Source organism: Nyctibius grandis, chromosome 5 (assembly GCF_013368605.1).
Source record: "Nyctibius grandis isolate bNycGra1 chromosome 5, bNycGra1.pri, whole genome shotgun sequence".
Classification (NCBI taxonomy): Eukaryota; Metazoa; Chordata; class Aves; order Nyctibiiformes; family Nyctibiidae; genus Nyctibius; species Nyctibius grandis.
Genome location: NC_090662.1, coordinates 18,355,287 through 18,373,664, shown reverse-complemented (window position 1 = coordinate 18,373,664; position 18,378 = coordinate 18,355,287). Strand labels below are relative to the sequence as shown.

At 43.2% G+C, this 18,378-nt stretch overlaps 1 protein-coding gene across 7 annotated transcripts in view; it reads right to left on the bottom strand.

Annotated features, from left to right (window-relative positions):
• GRAMD4 (GRAM domain containing 4) overlaps positions 1 to 18,378 on the bottom strand; it is a 119,769-nt gene that overhangs the window by 88,995 nt on the left and 12,396 nt on the right. For all 7 annotated transcript variants that reach the window (XM_068401629.1, XM_068401630.1, XM_068401632.1 and 4 more), the window contains exon 2: positions 2,539 to 2,743. In XM_068401629.1, coding sequence (XP_068257730.1) covers positions 2,539 to 2,743 — 205 coding nt within the window. The remainder of the gene's footprint in view (positions 1 to 2,538; positions 2,744 to 18,378) is intronic.

The following is an 18,378-nucleotide window of genomic DNA, read 5'->3' as shown; positions in this document are numbered from 1 at the left end:
TGGCTCCATAATGATTAAAACACCAGACTGGGGGAGGGAAGAAGTAGAGAGGGGCGGAGATGAAGCCTTTGCCAGGGGAATGGCTGACAGTGGAGTCAGAGACATCTACGTATTGAAGACGCAGATTAGGGGACCAGGACTCAAATTTTGCATGCCTATGCTCAGTTCCAAGCCACCAAACTTGCTCTTTTAAGCCCATCAGTTCTGTACTCAGATTTTAATAGAAACAGTGAAGCAACAGAAGTGGAAGCACAGTACAGTTCACATCTCTCTGAAAAGACACGCAGACTAACTTCAATTTACGCACAAGACTTGCACTGACTTTCGTATGCTTTCAACAGTTCCCCAAAGGTATTAAACAGGAAGAAACCAACAAGACTTAGTATTATCCTTTTATTACACTGATCATGAGAAGACCAAGTTGCTTACACAGCCTATAAAAGAAAACCACCCTGTACAAGGAATTTAAGATTTGAGTTTTAGTCACTGAATTAAAAACAATTCAGGTACAATTCAACATGATCTCAATAAGAAACAGAGCCATTACTCAGAATCACCCTGTTCACACGATCTCACCCACTATTTTAATATTGACTTAAATATACAAGCATTACTTTCTTTACTCCCGGCACCTCTGCAGCACAGGGGATTATTTCTTCTCCCTTCATTTTATGCATGGGCAGCAGCGCTTAGCGGGCAGATGTCTGTGAGGGCCAAGTGCTAATCCCCCAAACTTCCCATCTGAAATTTATCCCTTATACGTCAGACCTCTTTCCTCATACAAGTTTGCTTATTTTGCTCCTATCTGTAACACAGCTGCTGGTCTTCGTGTTCCAACATCACAGTGGGTTTGGAGCTCCCAAACATCGGGAGCAGGGCAAAACAACAAGTCTGATGCTGTTGCTGCTTTCCTCTTTCCCTTTCTCCTTGTTTTTAAACAACTATGCTCAACTGTATTCCCAAGGACTTAGATCACGACAGCCTACTTAACAGTATTTAATCAGCCAGAAAGTAAAGTGCTTCTCAGCACACAGAGCTCAATAATTTGAGAAAACAGAGACCATCGCCACTGATGTGTTACTGTATAAAGCTACATGTAAGGAAACAATAAGGTACACATATGTAAAGCCACAGATTTATATAACTAGTCAAAATTGTAGGTTTACCTCGCTATTCCCTCAGCCATACCATCCCGGAGCTACTATCCTACTAAAGAAATACAGAAAATAGGATCTAGGGTTTTAAGACAGATCTTTCCGTAGCCTCTAGCTCTACCATTCAGATCCTTCTGATTAAATACAAAGGGTATTCCCTGCTCTCCACACATAAATATAATGCCTTAAGTTTAATGAAAATAAACCAGTATTTACCTACAAAAAACCTCAGAAAATACCATGTTGGAAGGGCAGCAGGACAGATTAGTCCCAGTATACACAATACGTACGTCTTAGCAAATGACAGATGTCTTCAGTAGAGTAAGAGCACAGGAAAGGCAATCAACAGACCTTCCTTGTCTGAGAAGCTTGAGGATTTGCATGCAATAGACTTCTTGTGACTGAAAAATGCTCTGTCATTATCACTTCTGTGTTCCATGATCATAGGGAAAAAAAATTCTGGCAAAAGAGCTCCATATAAGCAAGACTGTATGTGATACCATACAAGCCCCCTTAAATTTAAAAATCTTAATGGCTACAGAACAGGATACATGCTAACCCCAAAGATGATGCTTAAGCATATACAGTTTGAAGTGGTATAGTTTAACACTTGCAGTGAGCAAGCCCTGTGCTTCTAGAAATGAGCTTTCAGGCAACAGACCGGCCACATTTTGGGGATAAAAAGTACCACCCTATTTGGAAACTCACCATGCACAAATTCTGACTTCCAACTCACGTTCTAGAACACAGTTAAATGGATAAAAAGTAATTCAGATTGTAGCACTCCAAGCTCAAGGATCCACAGCCATTTTTTAACAGTTAAAGCAGGTTGGGTTTTTTTTAACCAATATTTAACTTTTCCTGAAACAGTCTTTTAAAAAGGTAGGTCTGTTTGGGTGCTTCTGCTTACAAGCACCAAGTTTTAACACCTGAAGAGTCTTGCTCCTCTCCTGCATAGGTTTAAACCAGCTCTATAGCATGGAAGCATTACTGGATACAACGCTGCAGTGAAGAACAAGAAGTCTTATCCCTACAGTCCTGGCCAGTGTCATTTGAGCAGATCTGAGCTCCATGGACTGAAAAGTCTTTCCTTCAGATCTGTTCATTAGTAATTCAACAAAACAAATAAAAAACAGACAGCATTCAGAAGCCCATCTAAGGTTAACAAACCTGTCAACCCACAACATCTAAAATCAATAGTAGGGACAAGGAACCCTAATACTAAGAAATTAATTGATTTTTCCAGAAAATGGAAGCCTATTACTGGAAGCTTACTTCCTAGTCCACAAATCTTCAAGTGTTAAATCCAAAATACAGGGACAGAGAGTTATTAATTTTTGTTATTTTTCTGCCTGACAATCAACAAGTTCAATTAAGTACTTACAGGGTCTCTCAGCTCTTCATTGTCTCGAGTTGATGTTCGAGGTATTTTCACCAGGATTTCATCTCCACATTCAGTATCTGAAGCATTTGGAGACTCTGCTAAATCAAGGAACTCATCTCTCTTGTGACCTCTGAACCTTATTTTGTCCAACTTCTTTAGCATGTTCAGCACTGCACTTTTCTGCTTTACATGACGGTTGGAGTTTCTGCAAGAAACAAGACATCAAGAGTACTTTAGAAAGCTTGCAATAAACCTAAACACATGCATTCTAATCACTAACTATGTCTAACCATCTTTCAAGGGCCTTCCTGCCTGGAGGAAAAAACACTGCAGCTTAGCTTTTTAACAGGCATTTTTTTCCACACTGTAACAGATGCATGGCTTGCTTTTCAGTAGTTGATGATTTACCATCTTCCCACACCATCACGGCCTCTTTCTCATGGCTATTTTTAAAGCAAGTCAGAATGGGCGCAAGCTCACAACTGGCACTCCACAGAAAGATTAGGAAGTCAGTTCCTAACAGGTTACTTGAAACAAAAAAAACCTTAGCTGATAAGTCCACATTCTTCAACTTGCTGATGCTTCTAATCAACGACATGAAAATCCACTAAGCTTCACAACCAATCTTTAAATTCCCAGGAAAAAAATGGTCAGAAGAGTAGGGAGGCTATCATATCTCCCTAGTGCTTCAGGCTATGAAAACAAAGTACCAAGGGTTTATTGAAGAAAGCCACGAGACAGATCTATGCAGAAGATCCCACCAAAAACTAGAGATTACGAACATACGAATACACCGTCAAAATCCTTAAAATTACCACTATTGACAACCTCGTATATCCTTTGCTAGATTTCTACTACTCCCTTGAGCGGCAAAGAAGAATCACTTTATTAGTGATGCCTGCATATTTTTTTTTAAAACTAGTATGACCAAAACTTTACTATAGAGAAACAGAGCATCCAGTATTTTTAGAGAACACGCAGGTGTCACGGCATCCAGAAGAACAAGAAATGCCCAGGATATTTCACTTCCAGAGACAGTATTTGATGTGAGCAATACTTAAATCATAAATCTTACTGGGAGAAGCATTTTGCTTTTTAAAAGAGAAAAGAAGAAAGTTTAATCCATGTATGTAAACTCACTGTAATGGCAGCTTTCCAAGACACTGCACTGTACAACTTCTGATTTAAACAGATCTGCCGAATCAGTCCGATTCAATGCTCTACATGTATCACTCTGTACCAAAGGTTCCAAGCTCCATCTTTTTTAAGAAAACAAAGTTAGTTCCTTGATCCTGCCACTCCAGCAGCTACCGCTCTGGCAGTTTATAACAAACCAGCTGCAATTTTCTCTCCTACAAACTCTGTTCCTCAGCTCAGCACGTTCCTTTTGGAGAGTGCCGCAATGCTCTCCCAAACTGACTTTGCAGTGGTAAAAATTTATTTTGAGCACTTGTTCCTGTTACTAGCCTTTTTTCCCTATGGTCAACACTGCCCTCCTCTTCATTGAAAAACATGCTTAGCTTCACAGCACATCATCTCAGGCACTGGTGTGAGATGAAAAAGCAAAGGCAGATCAGATTTAGATATGCATCACTTCAGGCATATAAAGAGCAAGAAAGAAGAGCCTTTGGCTACTGGCTCCCACAGCCTTTGCACTTGAGGCAATTCTCACCTTGTAACACAAATCTCTTTCCAACACAGCTCTTAGTCTTTCCCTGTGGATTCTCCACTTACTCTAACACTTTGGCAGCAACTACTCACATCAAGTTCAAACCAGATCGTTATGTTCAAAATCTGCTTTAGTTTGCACCTCTGCCAAGGTTTACTAGCACCTTTCACTTAATCACAGAAGTTTGAAAGTAATACAAATCCCCTATAGCGCAGCTGGCAAAAAAAACCCACAAAACTCTTCCTTTATCAGACATGCTTAAAGTTGCAGCCCTGTGTTTAACATTTCAGTTAAAGAGAATCACTTGCGGTAACTCACACCAAGGATATTTCCTACGAAGTGCTTTTCTTTGAAGTTCTATTACTTGTCAAAGCTAAGTTTAAAATAGAAACACTTCTTGCTCATTCATCGACTATTTGATGAAGAAACTTGTCAGCTATCACCATCCAGAAACATCTCTAGGCCCTACTATTAATAGCAACCGGAGAACAAATGCTGTCAGGGAAGTTTAAACCTCTGACAAGCACTGGCACAATTGTATCATGCTCCCACCCACCTCAAAGATCTCCATCTATGTTAAACCAGTTCTACGTACCATGCAAGTCAGACCCACAACTAAAAAAGTTCTAAACCCAGCCTCGTTTGTTCATCATCCATGCCGTCACTACTAATGATACATCACATACTAATGATACTCTACTAATGGTAGAGTGCTATCCCTTTTCTGGTCAGCACTCATCAGCCCATACCAATGGAGGACAAGCATGCATCCCAAGCCATCTCCAACCCTCTTAATGGATGGAGCAGTTAACTCAAGGCTGCAGGTGAGCACTGCTGTCCTGGGCGGAATCAGGAGTCCTCAATGTTCTCCTGTTAAAACCATGTGTATCCACCGCTCCCCAAAGACCAGGGCTGGATCTGGACCTCTTTTCATAGCCCAGCATCTACAGCACTTCATGGACGTTTCCAGATCTGAATTCTGTTTTCCCCTCAGAGTGGATTCACATTTACTTATCACACAAAACAAGTGAGAGGCAACAAAAACATCTTGAGATAGAGCAACTCCAAACCTTCTCTTCAAGATTTGCCTTCAGGCAATGAAGAATGAAAAACCCACGAGGCTGGTGAAAAGGCCCAGCAGTGTAACTGCCCGGGTTGGACACCATCTGGGAACACGAAATCCTGAACTCCAGCCTCCTCCTAGGATGGCTCATGCATTTCAGCCCTAGGTCACAGAATAACCTGGCCAACAGATGTACCCACAGACACATTTATGGTATTTTTTACTAGTAAAACTGATGTGCCTACCCTTAAGTGTGTTACCACCTGGTCTTTTAAAAATGCAAACCTTTCTTTATAAAGCACTACAGATTACTCCACTGAACATAGTCAGCTTAAATTCTGTAACACAGAGGCTAGCAAAAAGAGATGTCATCAGTGCCAATATTTTTAAAGTATTATTCAGTAGGTTGACCATTAAAAGAGGAAATAGTAAAGAATCATGTTCCTAGGCATTTTTTAAGTACTTTAAGTACAAGAAGCTATCACATAAATATATCTGCTCAGTTATAACTTAAAAATAACAACATCATTTTGTCTAAAACTTGTTTTGAGCATACCAGGCTCCCAGATTACTTACAATTACTTTACGTTGACCTAAACAAAAACCTAAGCTTGCCAACAAGTTCCTATAGAAACTCATTATCTGGCCTCCAGCCAAATGTGCAATCTAAGACAATTATGTCAGCAGCCTGTTCTTGCAACTAGCAACTTTTTTTTTTTTTAAGATAAAGATCAATAAATATGGGGACTTTTCAGCAGTTTCAGGCTCACTAGGGAAAAAAGCTTCTCAAAGATTTTGTATTCCAAGTGACTTGGGTCAAATTTAGATAAGCTTGAAGAAGCTTTTGTAAAAAAGACACACTCCAGTCTTCAAAAAGGGCAAGAAGGAGGACCCGGGTAACTACAGACCGGTCAGCCTCACCTCCATCCCCGGAAAGGTAATGGAACAACTTGTCCTTGGTGCTGTCTCTAGGCACATCAAGGATAGGGGGATCATTAGGGGCACTCAGCATGGCTTCACCAAGGGGAAGTCATGCTTAACCAACCTGATAGCCTTTTATGAGAACATAACCCGGTGGATAGATGATGGTAAAGCTGTGGATGTGGTCTATCTCAATTTCAGTAAAGCGTTTGACACAGTCTCCCACAGCATCCTCACAGCTAAACTGAGGAAGTGTGGTCTGGATGACCGGGCAGTGAGGTGGATTGTGAACTGGCTGAAGGAAAGAAGCCAGAGAGTGGCGGCCAATGGGACAGAGTCCAGTTCGAGGCCTGTGTCTAGCGGAGTCCTTCAAGGGTCGGTACTGGGACCAGTACTATTCAATATATTCATTAATGACTTGGGTGAGGTAATAGAGTGCACTGTCAGCAAGTTCGCTGATGACACAAAACTGGGACGAGTGGCTGACACACCAGAAGGCTGCGCAGCCATTCAGAGGGACCTAGACAGGCTGGAGAGTTGGGCGGGGAGAAATTTAATGAAATATAACAAGGGCAAGTGTAGAGTCCTGCATCTGGGCAAGAACAACCCCATGTACCAGTACAAGTTGGGGACAAACCTGTTGGAGATCAGCGGAGGGGAAAGGGACATGGGGGTCCTAGTGGACAGCAGGATGACCATGAGCCAGCAATGTGCCCTTGTGGCCAAGAAGGCCAATGGCATCCTGGGGTGTATTAGAAGGGGTGTGGTCAGCAGGTCAAGAGAGGTTCTCCTCCCCCCTTGGTGAGGCCGCATCTGGAATATTGTGTCCAGTTCTGGGCCCCTCAGTTCAAGAAGGACAGGGAACTGCTAGAGAGAGTCCAGCGCAGAGCCACGAAGATGATTAAGGGAGTGGAACATCTCCCTTATGAGGAGAGGCTGAGGGAGCTGGGTCTCTTTAGCTTAGAGAAGAGGAGACTGAGGGGTGACCTCATTAATGTTTATAAATATGGAAAGGGCAAGTGTCATGAGGATGGAGCCAGGCTCTTCTCAGTGACATCCCTTGACAGGACAAGGGGCAATGGGTACAAGCTGGAACACAGGAGGTTCCACATAAATATGAGGAAAAACTTCTTTACGGTGAGGGTAACCAAACACTGGAACAGGCTGCCCAGAGAGGTTGTGGAGTCTCCTTCTCTGGAGACATTCAAAACCCGTCTGGACGCGTTCGTGTGTGATATGATCTAGGTAATCCTGCTCCAGCAGGGATTGGACTAGATGATCTTTCAAGGTCCCTTCCAATCCCTAACATTCTGTGATTCTGTGAAAATATAAGACCAGAATCTGATCTAGAATTAGATTTATTGTAAAATATAGTAACTAAATATCAAAACATTTGCTTCACCATCATAGCTCTTCATCCCTTCACCCTTTCCCAACTACCCATCCCCATCCTGGACTCAGCCGGTTCAGCTCTAAGTTTCAGGCTGTTTCTAGCAACTCTCTGTACCAGCAACACCAAAACCAACATGCAGTTTTGCACACGCAGAGCTCAGAGGGTGAATGCAGACCCACATCTCCCTCTGCTTTCAAACTAACCATAAGCAAATATTATGAAATTATAATAAAAATACAAATATTTTAACCCCATGCATTGTGAACACTCATTTCCCCAACACTGTCATACACGTGACAATAGTTGGTTCTCACTACCATACAACAAACAAGCTATAAATAAGAATTAAGACTGGTATCATGCTTGCAAATTAGTCACTTGAGCAAAATAAAGTCAAATCCATCCTCCACAACGAAGTTTATTTCTGTATACAAACACCCTACTGTTCATGTAAGCAACAGGAGATCTTTCCCACATTCAATGCTGTAACAGGAAGTGCTGCAGACCACAGTAAGGCAGACGCTGACTCTGCAAGACTGATTTAGGTCCAACTTTGTTGCATCTCAGCCAGATCTAATAATACTAGCAGGTTCTCTGTCGTAATATAGGAAGGATATCTTACATTAACATGCTTACAAACAAGGCTATTCAGGCACCCAGGTTTTTAAGAAGGTGGCTTTTCTTTCTCTTGTTGCAGTAGCAGAGGTCAAAACAGCAAAATTAAGCAGAAGCCTGTAAAAACTATCCTGAAGTCTCAAACCATCTAGTAAAAAAACTAGGCAACAGTTTATGTATACAGGGCTTGATTAGTGAAAAAGGTCTATATTTTCCACATTTTAAAAAAACACTCAACTAAAATCATCTTTAAAGGCATTTTTTTTTAATTGCCATCAATATCTAGTTGCTAAAGCAAATCCTTCAACACAGAAGTTTTATTCCTTTTACAGAGGGCCAGAGATGACTTTATTTGGACCTAATATGAAAACCTTCAATCAACCCCCAAATAACTGTTAGATATTCAGTTTAAACAAATATATCAAGACCCAAAACCCCAAAAAAATATATGCACACTTTCCAAACTTATGCTAAGTAGAGAAAAATCAAGTTTGGGATGCAGAAGGGAGGAGGGAACTCAGGGAAGGGCAGCACTCAGTGCACCGCTGCTGTCTGAAATCGCCTTAACTCGCCCCGGAGTCTCCTACACGGGCCTGAAAAGTTTTGGGTTTCTGTTGTTCCACCTAGTTTTTACACAAGAATATGCCGAATCAGAGAGTATGTCCTGGTAGGCCAGGCAGAGATTGAACAGCTAAATCTCCATGTGTGCTTTGCCAGCTTTGCAACACTGCGATTCAGTTTTGCTTAGCTGTTAACGAAACGCAAACGCAATGCACAAAGTCAAACAGCATCGCCTTAGCAAGTGTTCATCTGGAGCCTGGGGGGAAAAAGAAAAACAAAACCACCTGTTAAAACACCATGGATTAATTTCACCTCAGGTCAAAAAGGCCATACAAGACTATGACACACCAAAGTAACCTCTAAAGCACCTTCTGCTAGAAAAACAGTGTTTCAGAAAGCTGAAGACGACATTGGAGCTGAAGTAAATCTAGCATACTTGTAGTTCGCATCTTTACACTCCATCTCCTGCACATTCTCCTTTCAGTCTCAAAATGTCTTTCCGCAGAAGTTCTAGGTAAGAGGTCTGGTATCGAAGAAAAGCCAGGCTCTGTGTGGATGAACAAATACAGACACGGTGTCAACACCAGGATGTTTCAGTCTTATCATGAGGCGGGCGACGTGCAAATTGAGGGAGTGGAAAGCATCAGGATTACGTTAGGTATTCATTACTTCTTCACTGAAATGCTCCTGCGTGTTATCCTAAAAGAGCTGACAGGAAAGCATGAGCACAAGATACACTCGGGCCATCCACATACCAACTGATACTGAAAACAAAGCTTGGCATGTTTTTTTCTGGCCACGTCTAACTAGAACTGGAAACTTCAGTGAGTACGTCTAAGCCTACAACAGATTCACGGTCCAGCTCTATGTACCACTCTGTGCAAAATGTTCACGTTTGCTACATGATTTTTTTCCCCCCAATTTCTCAATTTAATGGATAGAATCTCATCTCAAGTCACTGTCTGAACATTTTGTACTTATTAATATTTAAGAAACTAACCAGAAAAAGATCATCTGACTGCACTTGAGAGCCCCTTGTCTGCTCGGCTTTTCTTCCCCCTGGGCACACAGGTCTCCCAAATGGCTCTCCAGAACGCTCACATCCGTGAACAAAGCCAAACCGTACCCACAGCGTCTCTTCTTGAGCAACAGGGAGTGGTTTTGTATAGACGGACTTGGCACCTTTCAAAAAATTTAAGCTCAACTCAACAAGACATTTAAGCACACAGAAGGGACACAAACCACACTCAGTGCAGCCCTTCAATGAACAGTGCCCATGTGAGACATCACCCAGGACTACACAGTATGTGAAGTTCACTGTATAGAATGACCATCATAATGTCTCCTTGGAAACCAAGAAGCAGCAACACTTTGGGCCAAACACCCAGCTGGACTGGCCAAGAGCAGCTTACACTCTCCAAAAGTTACAAGTATTGCACAAGTGCCCTCAATTTCCCACATCGACAAACACGTGGGGCTTGACCTTCAGAGCTGAGCTCTCCCCACGCTCACCCCATCACAGGTTCGTCCTGAAATTAGTCACCGCCTTAGCATCACAGCCCAGTAAAGTCTTCCTCCAATTATGTCACACTTGGCCCCAGGGTCATAATATGATGTAATGCACATACAGAGCAGACTGCTTTCTGGTTTTGAGTAACACCTACTAAAAGCTCCCAATCCTTTCTGGGTCAGGAGTCCTTAAAACTCTAGGGATAGACTAGACTAAATAGGGATAGATAAGGGGGATAGACTTTGTTGGGGTTTTTTGCATGAGACATGAAGTGATCAGTTAGGCTACCTATGGTGTGGAGAAATCTTATGCTCAGTAACTCAGGTTTATTTTTCCCTTGAGTCTAAATGAACAAAGAAAATCCCACCAGAATCATCTCCTCTGCCTTACCGGCTGCTGGCAGAAGCAACACTTGATTAACATGGGTCAGAAATGAGCAGGAAGTTGTGCTTCAGTGTTGCAGGCTTGATTAGATGCAGCTATTAATTAAGCATCAACTCTGAAACAATGTAAATTGTCCACTGACTGGGGGGAGGAGGGGAGGAAAAAAAAAAAGAGTGGAAAGCTGTGTAACATGCACTATGGTACAACACGGGGACTGGAGACAGAAGTTCAACATACCGATCTTGACTGCCAGTGGTGAGGTTGTCACAGCAACCATAATGCAGCTTCATGAATATGCATTACACTACAATCTATTTTTTTCTCCAAAAGAGACGAACGTGTCATTCAGCTCACAACATGAAGCTGCCTGGGAGATCAATCAGGGTTGTACAATAAAAGTGACTTGTCTTCAAAACCTTCAGCTCGACTGCTGCAGGCAGGAGGGGTTGGGGGAAAGAGGAGAGACACAGAACATGGCGGCATGGGGCTGTAGGACTCTCTTCTGTACCTGCCTCAGCCAGAGGGTACTTCAGACATATTTGGCAAACATTTTAAGGCAGAGGTTCCCCAAATGAGCTGCTCAGTCCCTCCAAAGCTTCAGACCTGTGCAAGGCATCAGCCTTAATCCCTTGGCCACCTGGGGACAGGCCCTTTAGCAAGCCAGAGGAAGAGGCACCTCCAGTGACCCTCCACGGAAGGACAGAGAAGAGGGAGCTGCTGTTCCCACTGCTAGGGACAGTGCCCAAGCCAGCTGACACTGGGGGCCCTGACTTGATCATCACTGGAAAATCACGGGTGGAGGGCTCCCAAAAAAAGCCCCAAACCACACACATGTTCCTATACAGGTCACACACACGTGTGTCAACAAAGAAAGCGAGGGAAGTGACTATTTCAGCTGAGTAGCTGTGACAGTTGTACTTAATCCCCAACCTAACATCACACCTTCCAAAACACACCGCTTCCACAAACACGTTGACACCCTACACACCTCTGTCTCTCCTTCATCATGAAACCTAAAATTACCAAGCTTTGTTAAATTAATTCCTCTGTAAACTGGTAAACTGGAAATTTTAACTCCCAAAGCAGGAAGATAAAGCTCATTTTTTCCTCAAGACACCTGTGTGGAAAAAAAAAAGTGAAACATTTACTATGCCATCTGAAGAGCAGCACCAAAAAACCCTGCAAGAAGATGACTTTCCCTGCAGAGAGGAGCTCAAGCAGCAGGCACGGGCTGGAGGAGCCACCAGTTCAAGCCACGGGGAAGCAGGTAGTTGCTCAGCACTGGTGTTTGCCAGCTACTCTGCCTGGCAGATATCCTGTGAAAGGGGTAGCATGGCAGGATAGTAACAAAAGCCTATGGCCCTCCAGGTGAACCCCTCCCTTCCCGGTCACCCACTAGGTCCCCCCTGCTATGTACCCATCCCAATTCCAGCCAAGCCCAGCCAAGCCTGAAGCTCACTTGATCACAGGCTGACACCAAAGGGAGCAACCCTGTTCATTTCTGCCATGGCCTTTATGTCACTTGACCACTCGTGCAGTTTATCAGCTCATTGCTGATACAACTAATTTTCATGTTTGTTTTGTGGCAAGGTCAGCCTAATCGGAGCAGACAGCTATGCAGCCTCACTCGGGGCTGCACAAGCAATTAGAGCTGTTGTGCCTCCCTCACAGAAAATGTTTCTGGTCATGGGCAGAGGCAGAAAGCATCCTTTTATAGCAGCCACCTGCACTTAAATTAGGTTAAACGACTGCACAGCCTCACCCTAAAGACAGTGTTTATGAAGCTCCCATGAGGCACATTTCAGAAATCAGTCCCACGCCAGAGCTTCAGTCCCTCCTCTGAAGAATGGGGAAAGAGCTTCATCTAGTTCCAAATCAAAGATCATCTAGTTCCAACCACCCTGCCATGGGCACGGACACCTTCCGCTAGATCAGATTGCTCAAAGCCCCATCCAACCTGGCCTTGAACACTGCCACAGAGGGGGCATCCACAGCTTCTCTGGGCAACCTGTTCTAGTGTCTCACTACCCTCACAGTCAAGAATTTCTTCCTAAGATCTAATGTAAATCTACCCTCTTTCAGTTTAAAACCATTCCCCCTCATCCTATCACTACATGCCCTTGTAAAAAGCCCCTCTCCCGCTTTCCTGTAGGCCCCCTTCAGGTACTGGAAGGCTGCTAGAAAGTCTCCCTGGAGCCTTCTCTTCTCCAGGATGAAGAGCCCCAACTCTCTCAGCCTCTCTTCATAGGAGAGGTGCCCCAGCCCTCCAACCATCCCCGTGGCCCTCCTCTGGACTCGTTCCAACAGCTCCATGTCCTTCTTATGTTGGCGGCCCCAGAGCTGGACACAGTACTCCAGCTGGGGTCTCACGAGAGCAGAGTAGAGGGGCAGAATCACCTCCCTCGACCTGCTTGTCATAGCTCAGCATGGAAGAAAGGCTTTTTTTCTGCTTCCTCACTCTGAATTTTGTCTACTAATCAGGGGACCTGAGGGCAAAGATGGAAAGATGAACATCACCAGGTCAGCAAGAGCCTCCACGCACAAAAAGGCTCAGGCAGCTCAGGTCTGGCTGGGCGTCAGCCAAGTAAGAAGCCAGGGCACAGGGGAAGTGCTTCCATAAGCAAGCACCACAACTTCTGCCTGTAAAAGCAAAGGGACATGGGGGTGATGGATGGCGGGGAAGGACAGGCCACGACTAACACAGGGTAAGATTAGGCTATCCCTGCATATATCTCCTCTTCTGCTCTTCAAATGGAAGTGTAAGAAGCCTAGCTTGACGTAGCACTCAGAATAAAGTTGGCCTTTTACAATCTACTTTAAAATAAACATTTAATGTTAGAAGTACACATACTAGCATGGAATATCTTATTCAGACTAATAAGTGTATTATGGAAGGTGATCACTAACTGTTTAGAAAGTGAGCCCAGTCAGCCCCAAAGAAGAATTTTAATTCTACCCCTTCAAGTAAAAAAAGCGCAAGTTATTGAGACCAATGCAGTTATACCTGTTCGATGCTGACTGCGTTTTTCATAATCTCAACTGCATGTTCATCATCTTCAGATAACAAATAGAGATAAACCAGAGAACGGGGATACTGCTAAAAAAAGACACTGTGGAAACAAACCATAATCCAGGCTTAGAGAAAGACACTTTGAGAACAGCCTTCCAACTTCTATGCAGAATGGCTTGGACCTAGCAGGTATTTCTTTGAGAGGACTCTCAGCAGCAGGCAAGTAATTCATCTGCTCAGGGTGACTGCTTGTAGCCCACCCAGCAACCTTCAGAAACAGACCAAAGGTATATAACATGGTCTAGTTTTAAAGAATAACTACGTATTCCTTTTTTTTTTTTTTTGATAAACAAAGATTTCACCTTGCTAGTCATTCAAAAAAAAAAGAGAACCAAGAGGTACACATTTGAAGCAGGACACAGCTCACATCTAATGACTGTGGCCTGACTAATCTCTGCTGACCTCCGTGCAGCACATGTACCTCCACGGAGCACAGCTGAGAGCATGCAACCCATTGCTAAGGAGAAGCCTGTCCCAGCCCTTACCAACAAATATCCACAGACCTACAACTGCTGTGTTACATATGCAGTGATAAAATGAACTCCCCTACCTTTTTGTTCACAAAGCAGCCACAGGGCCATGTTCATACTCTCCAAATCACCCAGCTATTGGGGCACCTCACTGAGAACACAGCTAAGGGCCAGAGTTCAGCAAGATGGTCTGTCTTGAGGGGCTTCCCTTAATTTAGGGAGACAATTCAGCAGAAGCCAACATTAACAGCTTTCTAACAGAGTAACAGGAGTTATCCTGAAAGCACCTAGATGCAAATTTTCAGAGAAAGATTCCCAGGCTGCAGTGATTTTGTGTACAACACTTTGTAAATTGCTTCTGCAAGCTTTAACTATTCTACTGCTGACCTGAGAATTCATTAATGGTCTGAAATAATCTATGTTGTAAAAACAAAATACAGCAAAACCCAAGTGTTTGAGATGTGCTGACTACAGAAATCAATGACAGACACAGCTGAGGGAAGGAATGGAGTCTTCTACCAAACACCAGTAGCTCTCCAACCACCATACAGTCATAAAAATATTTTTTTTTTTTTTTTTAAACTTTTCCCCTCATGAGTAAAGAAGTTCAACATTTCTGGTACACGAAGAAGAACCGCAAAGCTATAGCTAACACATGCCAATTACAACCACCGCTGTAATTAAGAAACTTTGATTTCCTTCCTATATACTGGCCTTCAGCTTATAAAGAATGTGTATAATCCCCAAACCATGCACATTTCCATGCGAGAAGGAGTGCTGCTGCTTATTCTGTTCTTTCTCCCTCCCAACAAAAACCTAAAAATGCTCTTGAAGTTGGTGCTACGGGCACAGAAGGGATAAGGCAGGGAAAAAAAAATAAAAACACTGTGTGGATTATGGAAGTTTGTAGTGTTGTAATTCCTCATCATGTCAACTTCTAAATGGAGGGGCATGAAGTATGGTGTAAAAACTTGCGTAAGTAATACGTTAAAGGACACTGCGTGAAAGAGTGCTATGCTGCATGATACGTGAAGCAGGGATTTATCCAAGTTAAATGAAGGAGTACCAGAGAAACAGCAAGTTTCATACAGTAAGTCTGGCTTCAGGCATCAGCTTCATTGCTGGCACTGTCTGTACTGCACAGCTGCTTGTAAAAGCCATGTAAACTATTCCTTGAAATCTTACCACAGAGTAAAAAACTCAAGGTCAAGCCCCCACGAGACTGACAGAAACGTGAACCGCAGCCCTGCTGGAAAGCAGCACGCTGGAGAAGAGCCTCCTTTATCCCACCTACACAGCTTGTTAAAAGATCAAAGGGATATTTTTCTCCATGTAGCAGAGTTTGGAAATCGCAGAGGAAGTTGCGTGACACAGGAAAGCACCAAACTTGTCCTGTAGGTATCGCAGACCCCTCCATCCAGAGTGCAACCCTTTACGTAAGTCCATCTGCACTGTCGGCACATTTGCTATAAACAGAGCTGAGTCACAGTACCCAAAAGATAGTTTTGATTTCTGGACTGCAACTACTTGTTTAAATAATTTGGCTAGTTAACTGACTTGTCTGCACATAGTGAAATGGCAGGCTTAAGGCTGAAAGGCCTTGCTGTTCAAGGTGATCTCCGTTACAGCAGCAAACCCCTATTCCCTCATATTTCAAACTGCATCATTCCCTCAGTAGGCAAAATATCTGCTCTTTGTCCCCACACTTATAACAGTAATCCTGAATTAAAAACAAAAAAAAAACAAGCTGGTATAGCCACACCAGGCAGCAGAGTATCCAACCCTATGAGAAACTAGAGGAGCCATAAGGAATATAATCACAATGCTGCAAGTTAACTCTTTTGTTTAGTAAACTGCTTGGGTATTCTACCTTAACTGCAGTTCTTTCATTTCACATGTTGATTTTAACATTCTTTGGACAGCAAAAATAAGTAGAAATCTTTCCTATTAAACCTGATTATTCAGAAAAGCACATGTACTCTGGACATCTCCTCCACCCTCTTTCCCAATAACCTCTGTACATAGTATCAACTGCTGTTAAAAAAGCCAATTTTGATTATGCCTCTAACTGCTCTAAGTAGAGGACAGAAGACAGACACCTGTCCAGCCCAGGAAAAGGCTGCCATATGCACTTAGCAGTTGCTACTGGTTAAGTAGGCAACTGGTGGTGAAGCATGAATGTGGGGCTGAGCAGAGGCTGTCCCCTCACCCCCACAGATGGGGGACGACAGCATGGATCTGTGCCAGGAAAGGGAATAACCTCAAAAAATGACAGAACCTGCAGGTTAGACACTCATAGGGAAATACAGGGGAGGGAAAGAAAAGAAAGAAAGAAGACATTACTCCAGTTAAGTTTCCCATGCATTCTTGTCTCTTCTCCCAAATTTTATTAGTACATGAAACCAATTTCACTTTGCAAACAAAACCAAAATAACTCATCACTCAAAACACTCAACGCTGCCACAAATGAACTCCGGCCAGCAATCGTAACCCACTTGTCTCCAGACACATGACAGCGGCGCGGCTGCCCACCTTCAGAAGGTTGGCAAACATGGCTGCGAGCGTGACTGATAGAGGAAAGGGGAGGAAAGATGGAGATACACAGCCAAAATCGCTATAAGCAATTTTGAGGCTTCCTTAAAGCATGTGTAGAGTGGAGGAAAACTAAAAAAAAAAACCTGCATAATTTCAAGAAAACACAGAAACGATGCGTTACATAAGTCTGTAAGGAAGGTACAAAGCCTCTTCCTAACAAGTAAACCAGCCAGCAGAGGCTATTGTCCTAAACTAGCCCAGTTCTTACTAATTTGGCCATATTTGTAGGAAATTAACATTTTAATAGCGTTTGTTATATCCCTTTGCCTCATAACTGTAGATGGCAAAAAAAAAATTATACAAGGAGCTAACAATTTTATTTTTGAAGCTGCTCGAAACAACTGGAACAAGATATCTTAGAGCAAGTCTTTAAATAAACCAGGGCATATCAACATACCCAGCTCCCCTCCTCTGCTGAGGGGGAGCCTGCTGTTGGCAGAATCACCGAAGTGTAGTGACGTGCTGAGTGGCGTTTCTCCCACGAGAAGCCAGCTCCTCTCTTGATAGAGCCACATTAGCAAGTTTTCCATCGTGTTTCAACATGAGATGTACTGGACACAAGGATCAGACAGAAAAAAATCTCTGCCAGTTTGGTTTTTTGATCCCAAACCTGGGGTAATCTACGAATCCAACGGTGATCGCACTTAACAGATCAGCTCTTCGGTTTATTAACCAAGCCTGTACAAGCACTCTGATCTACCACACTTCTTGCATGCTCTATTTCAAAACAAAGTATTTTCTTGTCTCAAAATGTCACAAACACACTGCAAAGCCTGTCAGGCTGCTAAAACGATACAAACCCAATGACAGTAAACAGCAACCTGGCACATCGCTGAGCCTTCAGACTTGAAATAGATTTAAATTAACACAAAGATAGCAGGACAGAGACTTTAGTAACAAAGTAAAGAAACCAAGGGAGAAGAAATAAGATTATTTCAGTCATCATTTCAATCAGACCAAGCAACTTAAAAGCCAGCTACAGGATGGCATTTACGTCTGCCTTTAAGACTGGGATGAAGGCCAGAACTACACTACTTGAGCTGACGGGTTTATGCCATGATGACGGTTCAGTTAGCAATGATAAAGGTCCAAAGGTCAAAGTACATTAAGAAAAAGAGCCATATACATGCAGTATAACTTTCTGAGCAGTTATGGTTGGGGTGGGGAGGGAAGGGGCAGGGAGCATTATTCCTCACATGTACCCACCTGCCCCATAAGCCACCGTAAAAACAGTTCAGCTGTGCCCATTTCAAAGCTTCCTCAGTTCACAAAGGAGATTTCTGTAGAGATGCCACTGTTCTTTGTCCAACTACTCCTAAGAAATGGTTTGTTTTTCAAGTCAAAGCCAGAGGGAAGCCAGTGGTGCCTCACGGCAAAACTGAGAGGCAACATCACTAGCTGAAGCCCAGAGACCACCCACAGATCTCCAACAGACCTCCCAAAAACTCCCTAAAAAAATCTGGGGGAAGGAGTAGAAACGAAGGCAAGGCGCAGTATTTTTGACACTTCTGTCAGTCTCTTAACCAGGGCTTCTCCCAGCTCTAACTTATTCCCAATTACTTCACAGAATCACAGAATGTTAGGAATTG